At 31.6% G+C, this 19,824-nt stretch overlaps 1 protein-coding gene across 3 annotated transcripts in view; it reads left to right on the plus strand.

Annotated features, from left to right (window-relative positions):
• The first annotated feature begins 58 nt into the window (after positions 1–58).
• Positions 59–19,824, plus strand: part of LOC143067930 (uncharacterized) — a 29,066-nt gene continuing 9,300 nt past the window's right edge. Inside the window, exons 1-16 of one of the 3 annotated variants that reach the window (XM_076241556.1) lie at positions 59–264; positions 4,993–5,197; positions 5,827–5,993; positions 7,235–7,532; positions 7,839–7,912; positions 9,214–9,267; positions 9,614–9,722; positions 10,282–10,457; positions 11,033–11,260; positions 11,882–12,090; positions 12,770–12,910; positions 15,145–15,288; positions 15,765–15,987; positions 16,400–16,597; positions 17,385–17,610; positions 18,519–18,565. In XM_076241556.1, coding sequence (XP_076097671.1) covers positions 103–264; positions 4,993–5,197; positions 5,827–5,993; positions 7,235–7,532; positions 7,839–7,912; positions 9,214–9,267; positions 9,614–9,722; positions 10,282–10,457; positions 11,033–11,260; positions 11,882–12,090; positions 12,770–12,910; positions 15,145–15,288; positions 15,765–15,987; positions 16,400–16,597; positions 17,385–17,610; positions 18,519–18,565 — 2,661 coding nt within the window. In that variant the 5' untranslated portion in view covers positions 59–102. Of the gene's footprint in view, positions 265–4,992; positions 5,198–5,826; positions 5,994–7,234; positions 7,533–7,838; positions 7,913–9,213; positions 9,268–9,613; positions 9,723–10,281; positions 10,458–11,032; positions 11,261–11,881; positions 12,091–12,769; positions 12,911–15,144; positions 15,289–15,764; positions 15,988–16,399; positions 16,602–17,384; positions 17,611–18,518; positions 18,566–19,824 lie in introns of all 3 variants that reach the window. The other 2 variants (XM_076241554.1, XM_076241555.1) reach the window with 2 other exon arrangements.

Raw genomic sequence — 19,824 nt, forward strand, 5'->3', positions numbered from 1 at the left:
AGATTGAAAATTAACATATTTTATCATACTCTTTAGGCTTTATATATCAAAATTCATCATGTTCATAAAGTTAATCTCTAAATTAGCGTCCTAGGTTTCAAGATGGACGACTGCAACTTGGATAAACTAGTCATAAAGCCCGGAAAATTGACACCTGCGTTTCATAAAGACACAACAGAATATAATGTGACCCTAGCGAGCAATGTGGAGAAAATTCATGTCGACCCTCTCACGAGTGATACGGGTGCATCATATTGCATTTCTGTAAGAAATTAAAAGTGTCTGGCCCTCTGCAGGCTCTGGGTCATATTGTACCAATGTCAAGTCACACCACTGTCTGCAAACTCTTGCCATTTCAAACTCGCACCAACTTACAGATTATTAAAACAAATAAAATTTGCAAACATTATTTTTAAAACATTCATATACTTTGTAAATTGTCATTGTATTTTTAAAGTTACAGTCAAGCTCGCAATAGTACAAGCTTTCAGCATTTCAAGTTAACATTGGCAGTCTTCACGCTGAACTGCTAAATCTACAGGCCTGCAGCTCAATTTTTGAAAATTTTTAGGTAGATTCTGTTGGCCTGTAGGTCTGATTTTTACAGGCCCGAGAGCAATTTTACCTGCCTGGGCTGCGAGACAGGTACAGTATTCGACAATCGATTGATTCGACATGTTTTATTTTGTAGTATAATTATCTTGTCAACTGTACTCGATCGTATCAGTTTGTCGATTCAATCAATTGTTGTACCAAATTAACATACTTCATTCATGTCAGGACATATCAACTCAGTCAACTGTGCTTTTATTATGATAAATTTTATTCTTTTTCTAACTCTGCACGATCGTATCTATCGTATTCAATCGTTACGATTGTGCCACAGTTGATCAATATAATCAACTAAGTCAACTCTATTCTCTTTCAAACCCTACACGATCAGAATCGATCGTATTCAATCGTTACGATTGTGCCACAGTTGATCAATATAATCAACTCAGTCAACTCTATTTTCATATTTTAAACGTTGCACGATCGTATCGATCGTATTCAATCGTTACGATTGTGCCACAGTTGATCAATTTAATCAACTCTGTCAACTCTATTTTTTCACATTTTAAACGTTGCACGATCGTATTCAATCTTTACGATTGTGCCACAGTTGATCAATATAATCAACTCGGTCAACTCTATTTTTTTTTTTTACATTTTAAACCTTGCACGATCGTATCGATAGTATTCTATCATTACGATTGTGCCACAGTTGATCAATATAATCAACTCAGTCAACTCTATTTTTTTTTACATTTTAAATGTTGCACAATCGTATCGATCGTATTCAATCGTTACGATTGTGCCATAGTTGATCAATTTAATCAACTCTGTCAACTCTATTTTTTTTATATTTTAAACGTTGCCCGATCGTATCGATCGTATTCAATCGTTACGATTGTGCAATAGTTGATCAATTTATTCAACTCAGTCAACGCTATTTTCACATTTTAAACATTGCACGATCGTATCGATCGTATTCAATCGTTACGATTGTGCCACAGTTGATCAATTTATTCAACTCAGTCAACACTATTTTCACATTTTAAACATTGCACGATCGTATCGATCGTATTCAATCGTTACGATTGTGCCACAGTTGATCAATTTAATCAACTCAGTCAACTCTATTTTTTTTATATTTTAAACGTTGCACGATCGTATCGATCGTGTTCAATCGTTACGATTGTGCAACAGTTAATCAATTCAATCAACTCAGTCAACTCTTTTTTCATATTTTAAACATTGCACGATCGTATCGATCGTATTCAATCGTTACGATTGTGCCACAGTTGATCAATTTAATCAACTCAGTCAACTCTATTTTTTTTTATATTTTAAATGTTGCACGATCGTATCCAATCGTTACGATTGTGCCACAGTTGATCAATTTAATCAACTCTATATCTTTTTACATTTTAAACGTTGCACAATTGTATCGATCGTATTCAATCGTTACGATTGGGCCACAGTTGACCAATTTAAAGACTACGGCGGTAGAATGCATATTTAAGACAGTTTTACTGTCACCCTTACTCTAACCCTAACCTTATTCTGACACAATAACATAGACTTCGGTGCCGGGCGATTTATTGACACAGCCTACGGTGCTAGAATTAAGGCACATCAACACAGTCTACGACGCTAGATGGTTTATATTTGATACATTCTTACTATAACCCCAACTCTAACCCCAACCTGAGTATGACACAATAAAATAGTATACGCTCCCTAAGTGTCATATTTACACAGCCTACGACGCTAGAAGGCATATTTATTACAGTCTTACTATAATTCTAAATCTAACCCTAACCAGCTGGGTCTAACACAATAGCATAGCCTACGGTACCGCTCGGTGACATATAAACACAGTCTATGGCGGTAGAAGGCATATTTAATACAGTCTTACTATAATCTTACTTTAACCATAACCTACGTCTGATACAATAACATAGCCTACGGCGCTAGGCGGCATATTGACACAGCCTACGGCGCTAAAAGTCGTATGTATTACAGTCTTACTGTCACCCAAACTCCAACCTGGGAACAGTATACAGTAATATATATGTTCCTACTCCAACCCTAACCTGAGTCTGACACAACAACATAGACTTCGGTGCTAATCAATAAATTGACACAGCCTACGGTGATTGAAGGCACATAAACAAAGTCTACGACGCTAGCTAGATGGCTCATATTTAATACAGCTATAAAAAAATGTATATGCGCAATTAAGCCAGCATATATTTACATACTACAGCACAAGCAGGAACATTGAAGTCTCTTTCCTCTAATATTCATTTAATAATAATTTTAAAAAAAAAATCATGTTTGTTTACTCACTTCAGTTTCTTCATTTTAATGATCTATATATACTACTGTCATAAACTGGCTACTACGATACACATTTTTGTCACATTCATATTTTTATCTCCTAAAACTGTTGCTATAAAACTTCTTCAATCTTGAATTAATGTTAAAAATGTTTTATCAATGTTAAAAGTCTTTGAAACAGCAAATTCCTATGCTTCAACTTTTGTATATTTTTCAATTGTGTGTACAATTTATGTTCACTATATTAAAATATCTCCGTACCCATTCTGACATATATTATTTTCATAGAGTTTATCTCCATCAGTGCTGAATACAAATTATTTTTTTAAATCTTTATTAATAAAATTTATGAAGTAGTTACCATTAACAAATTGAGTTAATTGATTCCATATATGGCGTTCAATCGAGTCTTCCGGCATGAAAACCCATTGAGTTGATTGATTCGACATTTGACATTCAATCGTTATCGATCGTTACGATCGAGTCTTCATCAAAATACAATGAGTTGATTGATTCGACATATGACGTTCAATCATTATCGATCGTATCGATCGTTACGATCGAGTCTTCATCAAAACACATTGAGTTGATTGATTTGACATTTGACGTTCAATCGTTATCGATCGTATCGATCGAGTCTTTGTCATAACACGTATGTATTGATTTGAGTTGATTGAATCGACAAACAATGTTCAATCGTTATCGATCGTATCAATCGTTACGATCGAGTATCCATCATTAATAAATTGAGTTGATTGAATCTACAAACAATGTTCAATTGTTATCGATCGTATCTATCATTAAAGATTTGTTGAATAAATCGATCGTTAATGTGTCTATTCAATTCATTCTTTTTAATTGAATTGAACAAAAACCTGAAAGAAAAATCAACTCTTGTCGAATCAATCGATTGTCGAATACTGTACCTTAATGTGGGCTGCCACTTGTCATGAAGACTGCATTGGTGTTAGTTGACTTTTAGTAGTATGAGTTGACATGTAGGATAGAGTTTGCAATGGTACTAAAATTTTCAACCCTAAACATGATGGTGCCAATTTTACATGACAGCGACATAGTTGACATGCTGCCTGAAATAAATAGGGAAAAAGATTTAACTTTACCCCAAAATTTTGCTGTTAAGTTTATTAAATTCTTTATAATGGGACGAAGTCCCCTATTACGATTGTCCAAATAATTATGACATCTTGAAAGGCTATTATATTTTTTTTCTTTGACGCCTTACATCGACGCACTGGATACTAGGATACTCTAGGGTAAAGGCCCTGACAAAGCATAAAAAATAAATATTCTCATTGGTTTGACGTCATTCAAGAGTTTCTTGAGTTTCACCTTGGCTTGGTGAGAGTTGGAACCAGATCTCAGTACCAGGGGTTAACTCGAGTGGTTCAAGTAAAATCGTATTGTTGAAACCTGAGTAAGTAAAGTAAACTTGACAGTTTGAATTGTTTCAAGTGAACTCGGCCCTAATGAACTCAAAATCATTAACTTTATTATTATCCCGCATCTGTACAGAAATCTACTTCCTTTTTGAGTAAAATATATATTTATTAGTCTTGTAAAATATAAGACATGTAAGAAGGAACACTGTACATATCAATTTCATTTTTAGTAATTCTTTGATATGAAAAAATGTTACCTGATGATAGCATTTCTTTGTTTGCATTGAATATGACGTCATAACATCACAACTAAACTCCGTAACAACAGAACCAAAATTTTACTTTTATTTTGTCATTTTGGTTTTTATACGACCGCAAATTTTTTTTTAGGGGATTTATATACATTGTATTCAACAGCATAGTGTATTGCTCAAAAGCAAAAGATTTTTTTTTAAGTTCATCAGACCACATTCATTCTGAGTCAGAAACCTTTGCTGTGTCAACTATTTAATCACAATCCCAATTCAGAGCTGTATCAGCTTGAATGTTGTGTCCATACTTGCCCCAACTGTTCAGGGTTCTACCTCTGCGGTTGTATAAAGCTGCACCCTGTGGAGCATCTGGTTCTGTCTTGCAATTAAAATAATATTTTGATATCTAAATGGTACAGCGTTAACTGTTATTTTTGTTATTGATTTGTTGACAGGGAAGTGATGGTGGCAAGGATGTTCCTCTTAAAGAAGGTCAAATCACTGATATTAAGATAGAAGTCACTTCTGAAGATTGTACCATAAAGAATTATTTTATACATGCCAAAAGATTATCTGCAAAAGATGCTACATTGAGTGATCTAAAGTTATCAGATGGAGACTTATCACCAGAATTTTCTGACAATGTATTTGAATATTCTTGTAAGTAAAGTATTAAAATCTGCCTTTATTATTTCCCAGAAAATATGAAAATTATGCAATTGCTATACAAAAAAATTGATAACCATCCAGTTTACTTTTCAAGATAAAATAATATCCAGTATATTTTTTCAAGATTAGATACTGTCCAGTATATTTTTTAAGATTAGATTTATGGTCAATGACATCTTATTTTGATTGTACCTTCATCATGTTCATGATAGTTGTTTTTTTATTAGTTCTTTCCCATATAAAAGACATTAAATAAACAAGTATGTAAGGGAATTCATGAAAAAATTAAAAGGAAAGACTCTTAGTTATGTTATTATCATGGAAGTAAGTGGCAGATGGATTCCTTTTGGCAGCCAACAAGTCAATCTCAAGATAAACTTTATTTGCCTACATGTACGTGTATACCATAAATTTTAGTATTGTAATTTCACCTAATGTATATATTGAATTAGTTGAGAAATAGTCTTGATAATGCTTCACTTTCTTCACTTAAAACTGGAGATAAACCATATGAGTCATCTGTTATTTTTCTGAAAGTTGTTTGACGCTTAGTGGAGTCACAATAGAAGCTGCATTTGAAAAAAAAAATAAGTTACTTCTTTATTTGTTGAATACTTTAGGTTTATTACCCTGCAATTCAGACAAGGTGACAGTAACACCTATTGCACCTGATCCCAAAAATGAAGTTCTTGTATGTAAAGAAAAACCAGGGACATCTACACCTCTCAATGTCGGGGAGACAAATCTCCAGATAGAAGTTACATCAGCTGATGGATCTAACAAACAGGTATACTAAAATTCTACCAAAAACCATTGACAATTATTTCATTGTTAACAAGTAAAAACTTTCAAGAGATATGTTTAAAGAAGAAAAAAAAAATTTTGAACCTAATGTTAAAATTACTGAATCATTTTGTTATGTTTAAATTCATGTACTTGAAATTGTTGATATTATCATTTGCTACGTTATTCTTTGTGCTTAGGCCATTTTTAGAAAACAAAAATTGATAGGATTAATATCAAGCAAGATGTTTTTGTGATTTGTTTACCATTTACAAGTGTTAAGAAAGACTGACAGTACATGATTTATGTCAGTCAGGATTCTACTTCGTCAAAATTATCTCCCTATTACGCCAGTTCATTTTCACTATCGTAGAAATGGAAGCCATTGTTGGGATGACGTGCTGCCAATTTTGCCCTCGAAAACTGATAAATTTATCCACATAGCACCATTAAGATCTTTATATGTCAGTTGTATTTTAAAGACAAATGTATCTACTAGCTAATAAGCATCAGTTAATGATTTTGCCTGCATTGATTCAACTTAAATCTATTGTCTGATCGGTTGTCAGGTGGAATTTTTCAAAAATTCATAAACATTTCAAAAAAATTCTAATTAAATATTTCATGGAAGGGCAGACTAAAAATGTATGTTTTCAAGACAAAATATTCAACTCAAACACGCCCTAACATAAAAAGGTGCACTCCATTTTCTCTTTTCGATACAATTGTTACCCATTTTTTGGAATTTTTTCTTGAGTCACATAACGGAAGGGCAGACACAAAAATTACTGAACTAATAGATTGATATGTTCTCCGTCCGTGGTAATTTAAAAAAAAAATTGGAGGTTATGCATTTTCTACATCCAACTTGATAAATACCCTTGTCGTTGACTTGATATCTAATTGTTCTGCTTAACTATGTAAAAGATAAATTGAAAAATTATGCAAATGGTGTTATTAAGATAAAACACTTTGTAATTGAGAAGAAAATTGTCATTTTATTTGTTTCTATTAACTTTTAAAATTTGTGTTACTATAGTAAACATTACAGTAAGCATTTATCGCCTTCTCTAACAAAGAGCTTCGATTATTTTGTTCTATTTCAACTGGGTTTTCGCCTGATGTCAATGGCTGTTGTCTGTAATATAACATATTTATACTAGTACTCAATTTGAAAATTCAGATTCAATTCAATATTCCTACGTATATATTGTTTAGTTTCATACTATATTTTTTTCCACTCAGACTTACAGTTTAGATATTATAAGGAAGCCACTACCCAGATATGTCAAGATAACAGATGATAATTTAGCACAGCAATATGAATGTCCAATATCGCTGAGTCCATTATACAGACCTATAACTATCAAAGCAAATGACGAAAAACATACATATTCAGCACCAAATATTGATGCATTTACTCGTACATCTAAAATAGACCCTCTTAGTGGAATACCATTGACTGGAGAATGGAGAATTGTGGATTATGATCTGGATAAGAAAATGGCAAATGCTCAGTCTTGCATTCCTCTTACATATGGAGGTATTCAGCATAATTTTATTAAGTAATTAAAAAAAAAATCAGGATTTTGCAAAAAAAACATAAAACATAATTTCCTATTCAAATTGTACATGTATTTATGAATAAATGATTTAACCACAAGTGTAAATTGCAAAATATTCCCCTTTTTCACAGAGTAAAATGTTAGAATTTCCAACTGACACTTTACATCTATGCTTTTTGACATGTTTAAGAAGTATAATACATAATAAGCTTACTTTTCTTAACATTTGATTAATTTGATAAAATGAAGACATAAATAAAAGTTCTCTATTTTTTTCCCTACAGGAACTAGTGAGACAAAGAAATATTCAGAATTAGGAAGTATTATCGATAAAACTAATGTTACACCAAAACCACTAGTAAGTTATCTTTGTTTTTTTTACAAGCATTCAGACTGAAGGTTCAGTTCTATTTTAAATAATTATGACATTTGATTCAAAATATTGGTGAATAAATGCATGACTCATAACCGTATCAAAGTTATCTGCTTTTAAAATAATATCCTATGTTTTTATGATTATTTTCAGTTCTCCTGTACCTTTAAAATCTCATTTTTATATTAATGTAAAAAAAAAAATTACGCTAAACCTTATTTCAAGTTTTGTTGATTTTTTTTCACTTAAGGTAGCACAATACAAAGATTTTTTCACATCCAATCAGACAACTTTAAACTGATGTAATTCATTTCATCCTTCTTTATATTTTATAAATGAGGTACCAAAAGAAAGAAGAAAGATTAATCTTTCAAATTGTGATAATTTCATTATGAAATAATTATTACATAACTAATTATTATGTAATTAGTTGCTATATTGTAATGTCCACACTTGAATGAATTTAGCGTCTTTATTCTTTATAGCATCCCAAAATATTTTATAGATTCTTGTACAACACAGCTTGACCTCCAAAACTGTGTCTCAGATTTCTAAAAACATCAATAGAACAAATTTTATACCCAATTGAATTTAGTGGTCTCGTATGAATTGATGTTGCAAACTTCATTGAAGATTTATGAGAGAATAAAATACAATAGGAAAAATCTGAGACACAGTTTTGGAGGTCAAACTGTGTTGTACAAGAATCTATAAAGTATTTTGGGATGCTATGAATAACAAAGAAGCTAAATTCATTCAAGTATGGACATCACAATATGGCAACTAATTACATAACAATTAATTATGTAATAATTATGTCATAATGAAATTATCACAATTTGAAAGATTAATCCTTCTTCTTTCTTTTGGTACCTCATTTATAAAATTTAAAGAAAGATGAGTGGAATTACATCAGTTTAAAGATGTCTGATTGGGGATGAAAAATCTTTGTATTGTGCTACCTTAAGTTAGAACTTCAGAAAGATTTGTTTTCACTATTGCATTGACATGAATGAACAGAAATGTTTTCTTTACAGTATAAAATTTAAATTCAACCTATTTATGAGCTTTTTTTCACATATTTGAAAGGCTATAAAATTGACCTTATTCAACAGAATTCTGTTGGTTGATTTATTTTTATATTACAATTTTCGAAGATTGTGGATGGCACTTTTTATGTTCTATTTATTTATCAAATTATATGTTTTCATCTAAAAGTCAACTGACTTATAAAAATAATATCGGTAAAATCACGCTTGAATTCACAGAATATTGCATATTTTTAGGATGTAAAAGACAAGTTCAAGGATGTGACAGCTCCTCTTAATCATACTGTTCAGGTAATTATGAATAAAGAATACTGCACATGTAGATATAATTTATTTTCATGTGGGGTTCTACCGAAATATTATTTAGGGATTTTGTGTTGCATATTAAAGTGACATATTTTTTTGTTTAAACTCATAAAAGGAATTTTGACCACAAACATTACATATCTGTATTTGAATAATCTTAAATATGTTCTGTCAAAACTGTTCTACGAAAAAGGTATCATTCTTTTCATGAAACTGAAAAAAATTAAAATATAACATTTATCAAAAAGATATAAGTGTTACCAATCACTAAAGCAGTGTTTCACAAACAGTTGAGGCTAAGCCTTTATGACAATTCAAAATGGTTATTTAGGTTCGTAAATGGGAGAAACAAATGCAGCAATGTTTTGATGATCTTGATGATCTAAAGAAAGGTGGTGAAGAGTTTATACAGGAGTATTATAAAAGTTTACCTAAACCAGGTTGGTATAGTTTTACTATTTGAAGGTGTTAGCAGACATTCTGTATGGGCACTTTCATTCATTTTTTGTCACCACTCTATCTCCATGGCTATGTTGAATGTTCCAAGTACCTTCTTCGAAAATACAGCTCACCTATCATAATGTAAATTTTAAATAGAGGAGTCATTGACACTAAATAAGATAGAACTAAAGGCAAAACATATTCAAAACATTCTAACTAAATCTGAGTTTTTTTTATATTCAACTTGAAATACTGCCATTCTAATTGCTAGCTAGGTTAAGCCTAAATTTTATACACTTGAACAGCCAATCACACTGGTCGCTCCTACATGTATTTTAGATGCTGGTATTCAAGATTGATGATTATGACAGATAATAATAGTAGATATTAAAATTACAAATAATAGGATTTGAAATTAAAGGACCTGTTACAAAAGTGTTTAAGAATAGAACAAACTGCATGAAATAAAGTTTAAAAATTCAAAATAGGAATGGTTAAAGAAAATTGCATTTTTTTGTCAAATTGTTTTTCTGATAATATTTTTTTTTTGTATTTTAGGTGAGTCTAAACAGTATGATGACGGTTGTACTCCACTTGATTATCTACAAAGAGCTTCTCACTGCATTGCATCAGCTATTAAGTTAAAACCTAAAGATCCTAATCTACATTTACAGTTAGGAAAAATATTAGAAGAAAAATACTACTGTGAAGATTTATTTGGTCAGAAAAAAGAGGTACATGCATGAATGAATTCATCCAGGTTTTCTTTAATATGGTTTCATCAAAAGATAAATTTCTGGTGGTTGGTAGCTCTTATCTGCCAAAGAAAAAGTTATAAAATTACCCCAAATGGGTTGTCTAAATATTACTTATAAAGAATTAGTGCTTTGCTAGTGTTTTTGAATCTACAATGGAAATATTCCATGTTTTTAAATACTTCATTGCAACTCACAAGTCATATTTTTATTGGTTTTAATATGATGTGTATGAAAATGATGGGCTAAAATAAAAATCAATTAACCTGTGAACAAATTTATAAGATTATAGAGTTAGACCTTTGTATAAGAAATTTGATCTGAGTTTCTTATTTTTTTCAAATATCTTTTAACGAAAGAAAAAATTATCTGACTAGTTGCTTGAAGATCTAAGTACTATAAACATTGGGTTGAGTTTATGTGTTTATACAAATGTTCCATTGGAGAATACCAGATAGACAATACTAACCATTATGCACAAATGTATATTGTTTAACATATTAGAATCATAAGACAGGTGTTAAGTTTTAATCAGTCATAATTTTCTATTCCAGGAGCACGAAGCTCTACCTTCGTTTAATCTTGACGCCAAGGAGAGTTCAAGGGATGAGGAATGTGCAGCTATCTGTAAACTGAGAGGAGTTGATGCTTCATCAGCACCAATTGCTTTACAACTGAAAGCTATTGATCAGGAATATCATCATCTGATAGAAAATGGTCAGAGTGTCCAGGCAGATCGTGTTATGGGTTTATTCGCATGGAAATCTAAGCAAGCATCTCAGGTTTGTAGATATGATGCCAAATTAGACATACTTTACTTACTGGTAATTCAGAATTTATTGCATGCATTTATTATTGGGATTTTTGAAATTTTTAAAAAATCTGAATACATGGCTATGTTTCAGTTATCAGAATGTGAGTTTTTTATAATTCAGAAACTGACCCAATATTTGCATTAATGAAAAGTTGGCAATAATTTCTGAATTTACAGTATAAAGTATTAAAAAATTAGATAAAAAAAATCTAAACCCATCTAATTTTGAAAACTTTAACTCAGTAAACTTTAGGGGGAAAAATGGAATAAGTAAATATAGAACAAACGAATTATTTGAATGCTGAGCATTTTTAGTAGTGTGCTGGTTCTGATCAATCTAATGGTTTCATTTTCTACTTGAATTTATATTTAAAAACTATCTTAGTTTGTCAGTAAAATTGGGTATACAGTTGCTTCATTATTACTGCATCTTATTCCCATTAAATGAAGGAGCCACACTACCATCAAAGCTACTGATTTAAAAATTATTTGGGGAGCAAGGAAAACCCTTGATTTGGGGAAAATGTAAAAAAAAAGTATAATTGAAAAGTTTTAGAAATGATTTTCCTATAAATGGCATATTTTTTAGGAAGGTATGGCAGCACAGAAGGCCACAGATGAAGAGAATCCCCTGGGACAAGCTTATCTGAAATACATGGATGCATTAGTAATAGATGAAGCAAAGGCAGTGTTTAATTTCCATGTTGGTCGTCTCTTAGTGATACAGGGTAATTTTAGTGAAGCTGCAAAGAGATTAGAGGTGACCTTGAATTGGAACCCTAACTACCAAATGGGAAGGTTCGTTATTGGAAAATATACCATTTGCAAGTTTGTCAACCTTTGAAGGAAATAAAATGTTTTTTGTAGTTTTTAACATTGGAACATAAACCATTTGATATCAAAGTAAAAAATTATTGTTATGCAAACATTGTTTGGTCTATCTCCACAATATTTAGGTCTGTCTTATTGAGAACCATTTTTTTCCACCAAGTCATCTATTGGACAAAATTAGCTAGTGAAAAGGAACTACTGCCTATTTTAGACTCTATAGAAATGTGGGCTATATTGCATCACCTTGTTTATCTGTTTGTCAGACCGTCACTTGTCCGACAAACATTTTATCACATTTCCAAAAAACTACTTAACAACTAAGCTCCATTTTTTCGTCAACAGCTTGACAGTGTTAAGTTGTAATGTGTGAACACTATTCAGATCTGTCAAACACCAACTTCATGTGCGAGAAACTTTAATTTTTTTTATATGTTGAGAAACACCTCCAAAATTCCTGAAAATTTGACTTCATATCACTATCCACCAAAACCATGACCTTTAACAATGAAAAAAAAACAAGTTCATTTCAGTTACAGGTACTTTAGTTCACATATTACCTTAAAAACTGAAAATTGAATTGCTGGTTTAGTAACTATCTAATTCATTTTGTTTCTTTGCATAATTTAAAATATTATTATTATTTCAGATTTTATTTGGGATTAGCTTTAGCATTACAAAAAGAGGGTCCAGGAGCTAGAGTTAAAGAAGCTGTTAGTTACTTGTTGGAAGCCATGGAAACTTTACTGACACAGAATACTAAATTTGCCATGACAGAGAGGGACCCAAGGTAAAGAAAAAAAATACTGAAAAAGTCGTATCATAAGCAATTTCATGTAAATTACTAAAGACTAATAAAAGGATAATTGTAATTTCATTCGTTTAAACTAATTTTTAAATTAATTTCTCCTGGGTGTTTTCATCAATGTAACATAGGGGGCGTTTAGGTTTCCCGCTTCAAAATTATTTTCGCGGTATTTTATTGCCCATGTAATCATTCAGCACGACACCGTCAATCTGAACAGTTCGCTTTTTTCTTGGTAAATTTTACTTCTGGTTAAAAGTTTATTCAGCTATTTGAGAGTTTTTGTTTGAAACTGATGTTTGAATTATATATTATATGTGTATATATATATGTATGAATATGAATTATGTTTATTTCTTATTAAATATAGAGCATCGGCGTTGTCGTGCGACTATCCACGTTACAAAGTCTTTGGTATTTATTATAGCCTTTTTATGGCGTGTATATTCAGAGTGTTTATATATATTTGGATATTTGGTACAAATATTGATTATATTTGGATATTTGGTACAAGTATTAATTATAATACTTGGATATTTGGTACAGTATTGGTGTTGTGTCTACATTGATGGGTTGTTTATACCAGGAGAACTGATGATAAAAACAAAGTATCAAAGAATATCTAAAATTGTATGTATCACTGGTTGGTATGGCATGAGAATATGATCATATCTGAAAAAACAAATTGGAAAAAGGAATGTGGTACGATTGCCAATGAGACAACTCTAGAACCACGACCAAATAGTCTACAAAAAAAAAATTTGCCCTGTAATTATCCTTTCCTTTGCAAATGATTGATTAATTGAATGATGGTGATCAACACTGCTTTTAGCATATTTTCTAAATTGTGGTAACAAAGGAGTTACTGTGGATTCCTTATTTTTCATTGGAAACCAATTTTTGTGGGTTGCGGGGGAACAGTTGAACCACGAATTGAAATGTTCAACGAATAAAATATTTTCAATAGACATTGCATACAGAGATTGGCAAAACCACAAAATCGAATACCCACGAAAATAAATGAATCAACAGTAAATCACATTTTACATTCAGCAACTTGATCATTTTTAATAACTCACATTGTTTTACAGGGATGTAATTCATGAATAATATTTAACATATCTTAGGAATACATCTTGCTTTCTGAAATATGATGGTCCATAATGATAGGGTTATGCATCTTTTCATACCAATTATCCACTACTGCTCTTTTCAGTCTTTCTCACCTTTGATTTATAACTGCATCCCCCTTCTATGCATCTTATCACGATTTGTTAGAATGTTCTCATGAGTCTGAAATCATACAATGCTATTGTGCAACTTTGGTTTTGTCTTTTGATCTGAAAAACTTATTTTTCACTCATGAAATCCTAAACAAAACCATTGCTAGTGGGGCCTAGGGGAGTTTTTTCATTTTGCTCAGTTCATCTAGTTTAGTTTGTATTTTTTTTATGCCCCACCTACGATAGTAGAGGGGCATTATGTTTTCTGGTCTGTGCGTCCGTTCGTCCGTCTGTTCGTTCGTCCGTTCGTTCGTCCGTTCGTTCGTCCGTTCGTCCGTCTGTCCCGCTTCAGGTTAAAGTTTTTGGTCAAGGTAGTTTTTGATGAAGTTGAAGTCCAATCAACTTGAAACATAGTATACATGTGCCCTATGATATGATCTTTCTAATTTAAATGCCAAATTATAGTTTTGACCCCAATTTTACGGTTCACTGAACATAGAAAATGATAGTGCAAATTTCAGGTTAAAGTTTTTGGTCAAGGTAGTTTTTGATGAAGTTGAAGTCCAATCAACTTGAAACTTAGTATACATGTGCCCTATGATATGATCTTTCTAATTTAAATGCCAAATTATAGTTTTGACCCCAATTTTACGGTTCACTGAACATAGAAAATGATAGTGCAAATTTCAGGTTAAAGTTTTTGGTCAAGATAGTTTTTGATGAAGTAGAAGTCCAATCAAGTTGAAACTTAGTATACATGTTCCCTTTGATAAGATCATTCTAATTTTAATGCCAAATTAGAGAATTTATTCCAATTTCATGGTCCACTAAACATAGAAAATGATAGTGCGAGTGGGGCATCCGTGTACTGTGGACACATTCTTGTTTTTTGCTATATCTTTTAAGATCTTATAGTTATATATTAGTTTACAGAGAGATATAACTCTTGAAATACTTCAACAGAAATCAAATATAGTATTAACATTGATTTTACAGGGAGATAACTCCAGAATTGCATTCCGACAATCTTATCAGATCTAATAATGTACATTTACTAAGAGGCATTGTACAACTGGGACGTCTCCTTACACAGAATGCAGACATTAAGGACTGTATCTCAGGAAAAGATGTTCTTCATACGTATGTATTACATTCTTACATATAAATACTTTTTAGTAAAGGTTAATTTACCTACCATGTAGTTGAGGAAGAAAACATAGAACTTGAAGATAGCCACTAAACACTGTATTTTACACCATATAAAATACACAGAAAGCTAATAATTATGTAAAATAAACCTTCCTTTATCATAATATTTGTTTATTGAAAAAGAAATAAAAATGTCAAATTAACTCGATTTGAGAAGACTACTATTTCTATGTCTATGCATTTTTTAAAGAGACTCTAAAATTAAAGTTTTATTTTGATTTGTTTCTGAGAAACAGAACTCAGATTATATTTTTTAAATGCTCATAGTTGATAAATTTAAATGTATTTTAACCATTTATTCAATTTTAATAAGACTAGTAAAGACATTTAAGTTGTTGATTTATTAAGACCCTTTTAAGATTATTGCATGATTTTGATGAAGGAGTTAAGCTAATATATAATTGCAGGGCAGCATTACTTGCAGCTCAAGTCTTACCAAATATTGCCAAAGGTGATGCCTATAAACAGTTTGAATGGGTATTATTAGAATCACATGCCACATTGTTAGAGATTCTGATGAAGAATGGTGGGAATGAGAAACTTATCACACAGAGATGTCAAAGATTATCCTCTCTTATATTCCACTCTACACTGCCTATGAATGAACAGTTATTGACATTACAAGAAAAGGTAGGTTATCTAGAAAGGTACATTGTTTCTCAAAGAAATTTCAGAATTTATTCCCTAACTCTAATAACAACCTTATAAGCTAAAATATTCATGAGAGTCCATCTGGATTTTTTTTAATAGATATAAAGTTTAAATAGCTAGAAATTATTTTTAGGAGAATTGCCTTTCTTTTTTTTAAGAAAAGATGATTCAAAAATTTTTTTACCATTTTTGAAAATTAAACAGTATTTTTATCAGAGAAAAAATTATATTTGATGAAATATGTAAATGCTAAAATATTTATTGCTGATGGGCTGAGTATTTGAAAACTGACTTATTTCATTTATTGTTTAAATTTTTTAAAACCAGTATACTTTTAGACCTGTCAAAATCTAATTTATAGTATAAATGTGATAAACCTGTATATTTTTAGACCTGTCAGAAATTAGTACAGATACAGCCATGTAATGCCCATTCCCTGTATTTGCTTGGCTTGTCACAATTTGCTCAGTATGAGAATTGTCCACCGGGAGACAAGTCACAAGAAATTCTAAAGGACTGTAAATCATCATATGAATCAAGCATTGAATTGGAAGGCAAACCTGCATCTGGAAATGCTGTTGAAAACTTAGTGGGTTTGTTATTACTTTATTTTATTACTTTATTTACATTTTGTATGTATGAACAAGAGAGCATTTTTTTTTATGCCCCACCTACGATAGTAGAGGGGCATTATGTTTTCTGGTCTGTGCCTCCGTTCGTCCGTCCGTCCGTCCATCCGTCTGTGGTTCCGTTCGTCCGTCCAGGTTAAAGTTTTTGGTCAAGGTAGTTTTTGATGAAGCTGAAGTCCAATCAACTTGAAACTTAGTACACTTGTTGCTTATGATATGATCTTTCTAATTTTAATGCCAAATTAGATAATTACCCAATTTCACGGTCCATGGAACATGGGAAAGGATAGTGCGAGTGGGGCATCCGTGTACTTTGGACACATTCTTGTTTGTTATTTATTGAAACATATTTTCTAGTTTAAATTTGTCTTCCTTAATTGTGCATCAATTTTAGCTCTTAGTATGAAAATAAATACTATCTTCCAAAGCTCCTGTAAAAAATTACAAAAATACATTCATGTTACAAGCCACAGATAATGTATTTATCATCTTAGAAATGAAAGGCTAGAGGAATAATTAAAATTACAGACCAGGTGCATTTTAACAAAATATATAATTAAAATGATGTATGGATGGGTTTTTTTACACCATAATATAGATCCTATACATTTGAAGAATTTTGATATCATATGAAAAATAATTTTAAAATACATATCTGAAATACATCAGAGATATTTTTCACTATAAAACAACATTGAACATGTATTCAAATTTTGGGAACACTACTAACATAAAAGTAATTTATAGTTTTTATCTCCAGGACAAGCATGGTGGCAAGCAAGGATTAAACAGGAGGAAGAAAAGAAGAAAGCTGTAGAGGCATCTAAAACTAAAGCAGCACCAACCCCTGCAGGCAGAGGAGCTCCAGCTAGAGGTGCACCAGCTGGGAGAGGTGCTCCAGCCAGGGGTGCTCCGGCTGCTAGAGGGACACCTGCTGCAAGAGGAAAAGGACCAGCCACTCCAGCTGCAAGAGGTTATTAAGAATTATTGCAAAATTACTTTTATTGACTGATACCAATTGTTTAGTTTGTTTTTTTTTAGCTGTGGGGAAAAAGTGTTAAATTTTGCATCCTCCTGTACAATAGGGTTGTAATTTGAATATCCCTAAATCACTTCACCATACTATTTGAAGATATGAAGAAGCTAAGAAATATGTTAAATGAATAGTGTTACTTGTCATGTTAAGTAATTTGTAAGATGATAATGATATCAAGATGAAAATGTAAAATCTCATTTATCATGTGAACAAATTTGCTTATTCCTACCTAGTTTATTGGTAGCAGAATGGCAAAAGTATTAACTTGAAATGACAAAATGTTTTTTGTGTGTTTAAAACACAATTGCTTGGAAACTGTAAAATCAAAACCTGGAAATTGTCCAAAGGGTATTAGATTTTGTATCAGTTAAGAATTCAGTCTAAATCTTCTCTTAGCATGACAAAATTATTGGTTTTGATATAGTTGTTTACATTCATATCATTTTACACATTTTCTGTTACTACAATATGTGTTCACTTAAAATCCAAAGGAAAATACTCTCATGCTATGAAGGGGTAATTTTTCTAATGCAGAAATTCGGGGAGCCTCTGTTATTTGAAATTATACAAGGGGACATTTCATCATCCAAAAATCGTCTCAAATTGGTTGGGTTACCTTACAGTGCATGTAGTACTAGCACATTAACTTTAACAGTAAGTAACACCTGAAATATTAAATTCAAAGCATATTTTTTTATGTGTACAGGTTCATCATATTAGACATTCAAAAACAAAAGTAATAATTTTTCTGACACGTAGCCAGGTTAATTTTATTTAAGATAATGTTTAAAGTGAATACAATGTAGTAATAATTTCATCATTTTTGAAATGATCGATTTTTCCAGGTGCTCCTGCAGGAAGAGGTGCTGCTAGAGGAACTCCAGCAAAAGTAGTAAGATTATCCTTTATAATTATAAAATTATGTATGTTTTTATATAACTAAAGAAAGATTTGTGGTAAAAGTCTAGTGAGATGGCAACAGGGTATTAGAGGTCAACAATTGTTCCTGGGAAAAAATATACAGGTCTCTTTACAATATGTGAAGCTCTAAATTGCTTTGAGTCTAGAAAATAAGTACAACTATATGCAATAGTGCTTTTAAGTTTTTTGTCTACTACATACCTGAATTGAAAAACTAAAATATGTTTTGAAATTATGCACACAGCCCTGTGTTGTGGGCAGATATTTGAACGTTCTTCTAAATGTATCAGAAACATTTTTTAACTCAATACAATATATTACTTGACATATTGAAAAGACACCTTTGAAATGCACCTGGACATTTTATTTAAGTTGAGTTGCTGTTTCAGTGATGGCTATCTTCTTTAATAAATAAAATATAAGGTTGACTGTTTTGTTGTAAAGATGTGGTGTTGTTCTTGACCAGTGTTCAAATTTAAAGAATGTTAACATAGTTCCTTTAATTTTTGTCCCTCCTGACAGAGTCCAAAAGTGAGATATAGGTATGTTGTCTGTGACAGCAGTGTCAACAATGTATAAGTTTGTGATTAGGTCTAGTAAATGGGGACCCACAAGTGATAAGTCAAAGATATTTGGTATGCAGTTGTATTAGTATTGGCACATCTCATTACCATGGAGATTATTTGGCGCTGCCCTCTAAGTTATGGTTGATTGACTTTAAAACTTTTACTTAGTTTTTATGTATTAGTTTGTGATTCGGTCAGTTTATGGGGAACCACTAGTGGTGAGTTAATGATAATTGGTATGCAGATGTATCAGAATTTGGAACATCTCATTACCATGGAGATTATTTGGTCCTGACCTCTCAGTTATGGTCTATTGACTTTAAAACTTATGCTTAGTTTTCATGTATTAGTTTGTGATTATTTCAGTTTCAGGGGAACCACTAGTGGTAAGTTAATGATAATTGGTATGCAGTTGTATAAACATTGGCACATCTCATTTCCATTGATAATATTTGGCTCTGCCCCCTAAGTCATGGTCCATTGACTTTGAAATTTCAGCTTAATTTTCATGTATTAGTTTGTGATTAGGTCAGTTTATGGGGAACCACCAGTGGTAGGTCAATGATATTTGGTATGCAGTTGTATTAATATTAGCATGTGTTATTACAATGGACATTATTTGATCCTGTTCCTTCAGTTATGGTTTAATGACTTTGAACTTTTG

The sequence above is a fragment of the Mytilus galloprovincialis genome, chromosome 3 (genome assembly GCF_965363235.1).
Source record: "Mytilus galloprovincialis chromosome 3, xbMytGall1.hap1.1, whole genome shotgun sequence".
NCBI lineage: Eukaryota > Metazoa > Mollusca > Bivalvia > Mytilida > Mytilidae > Mytilus > Mytilus galloprovincialis.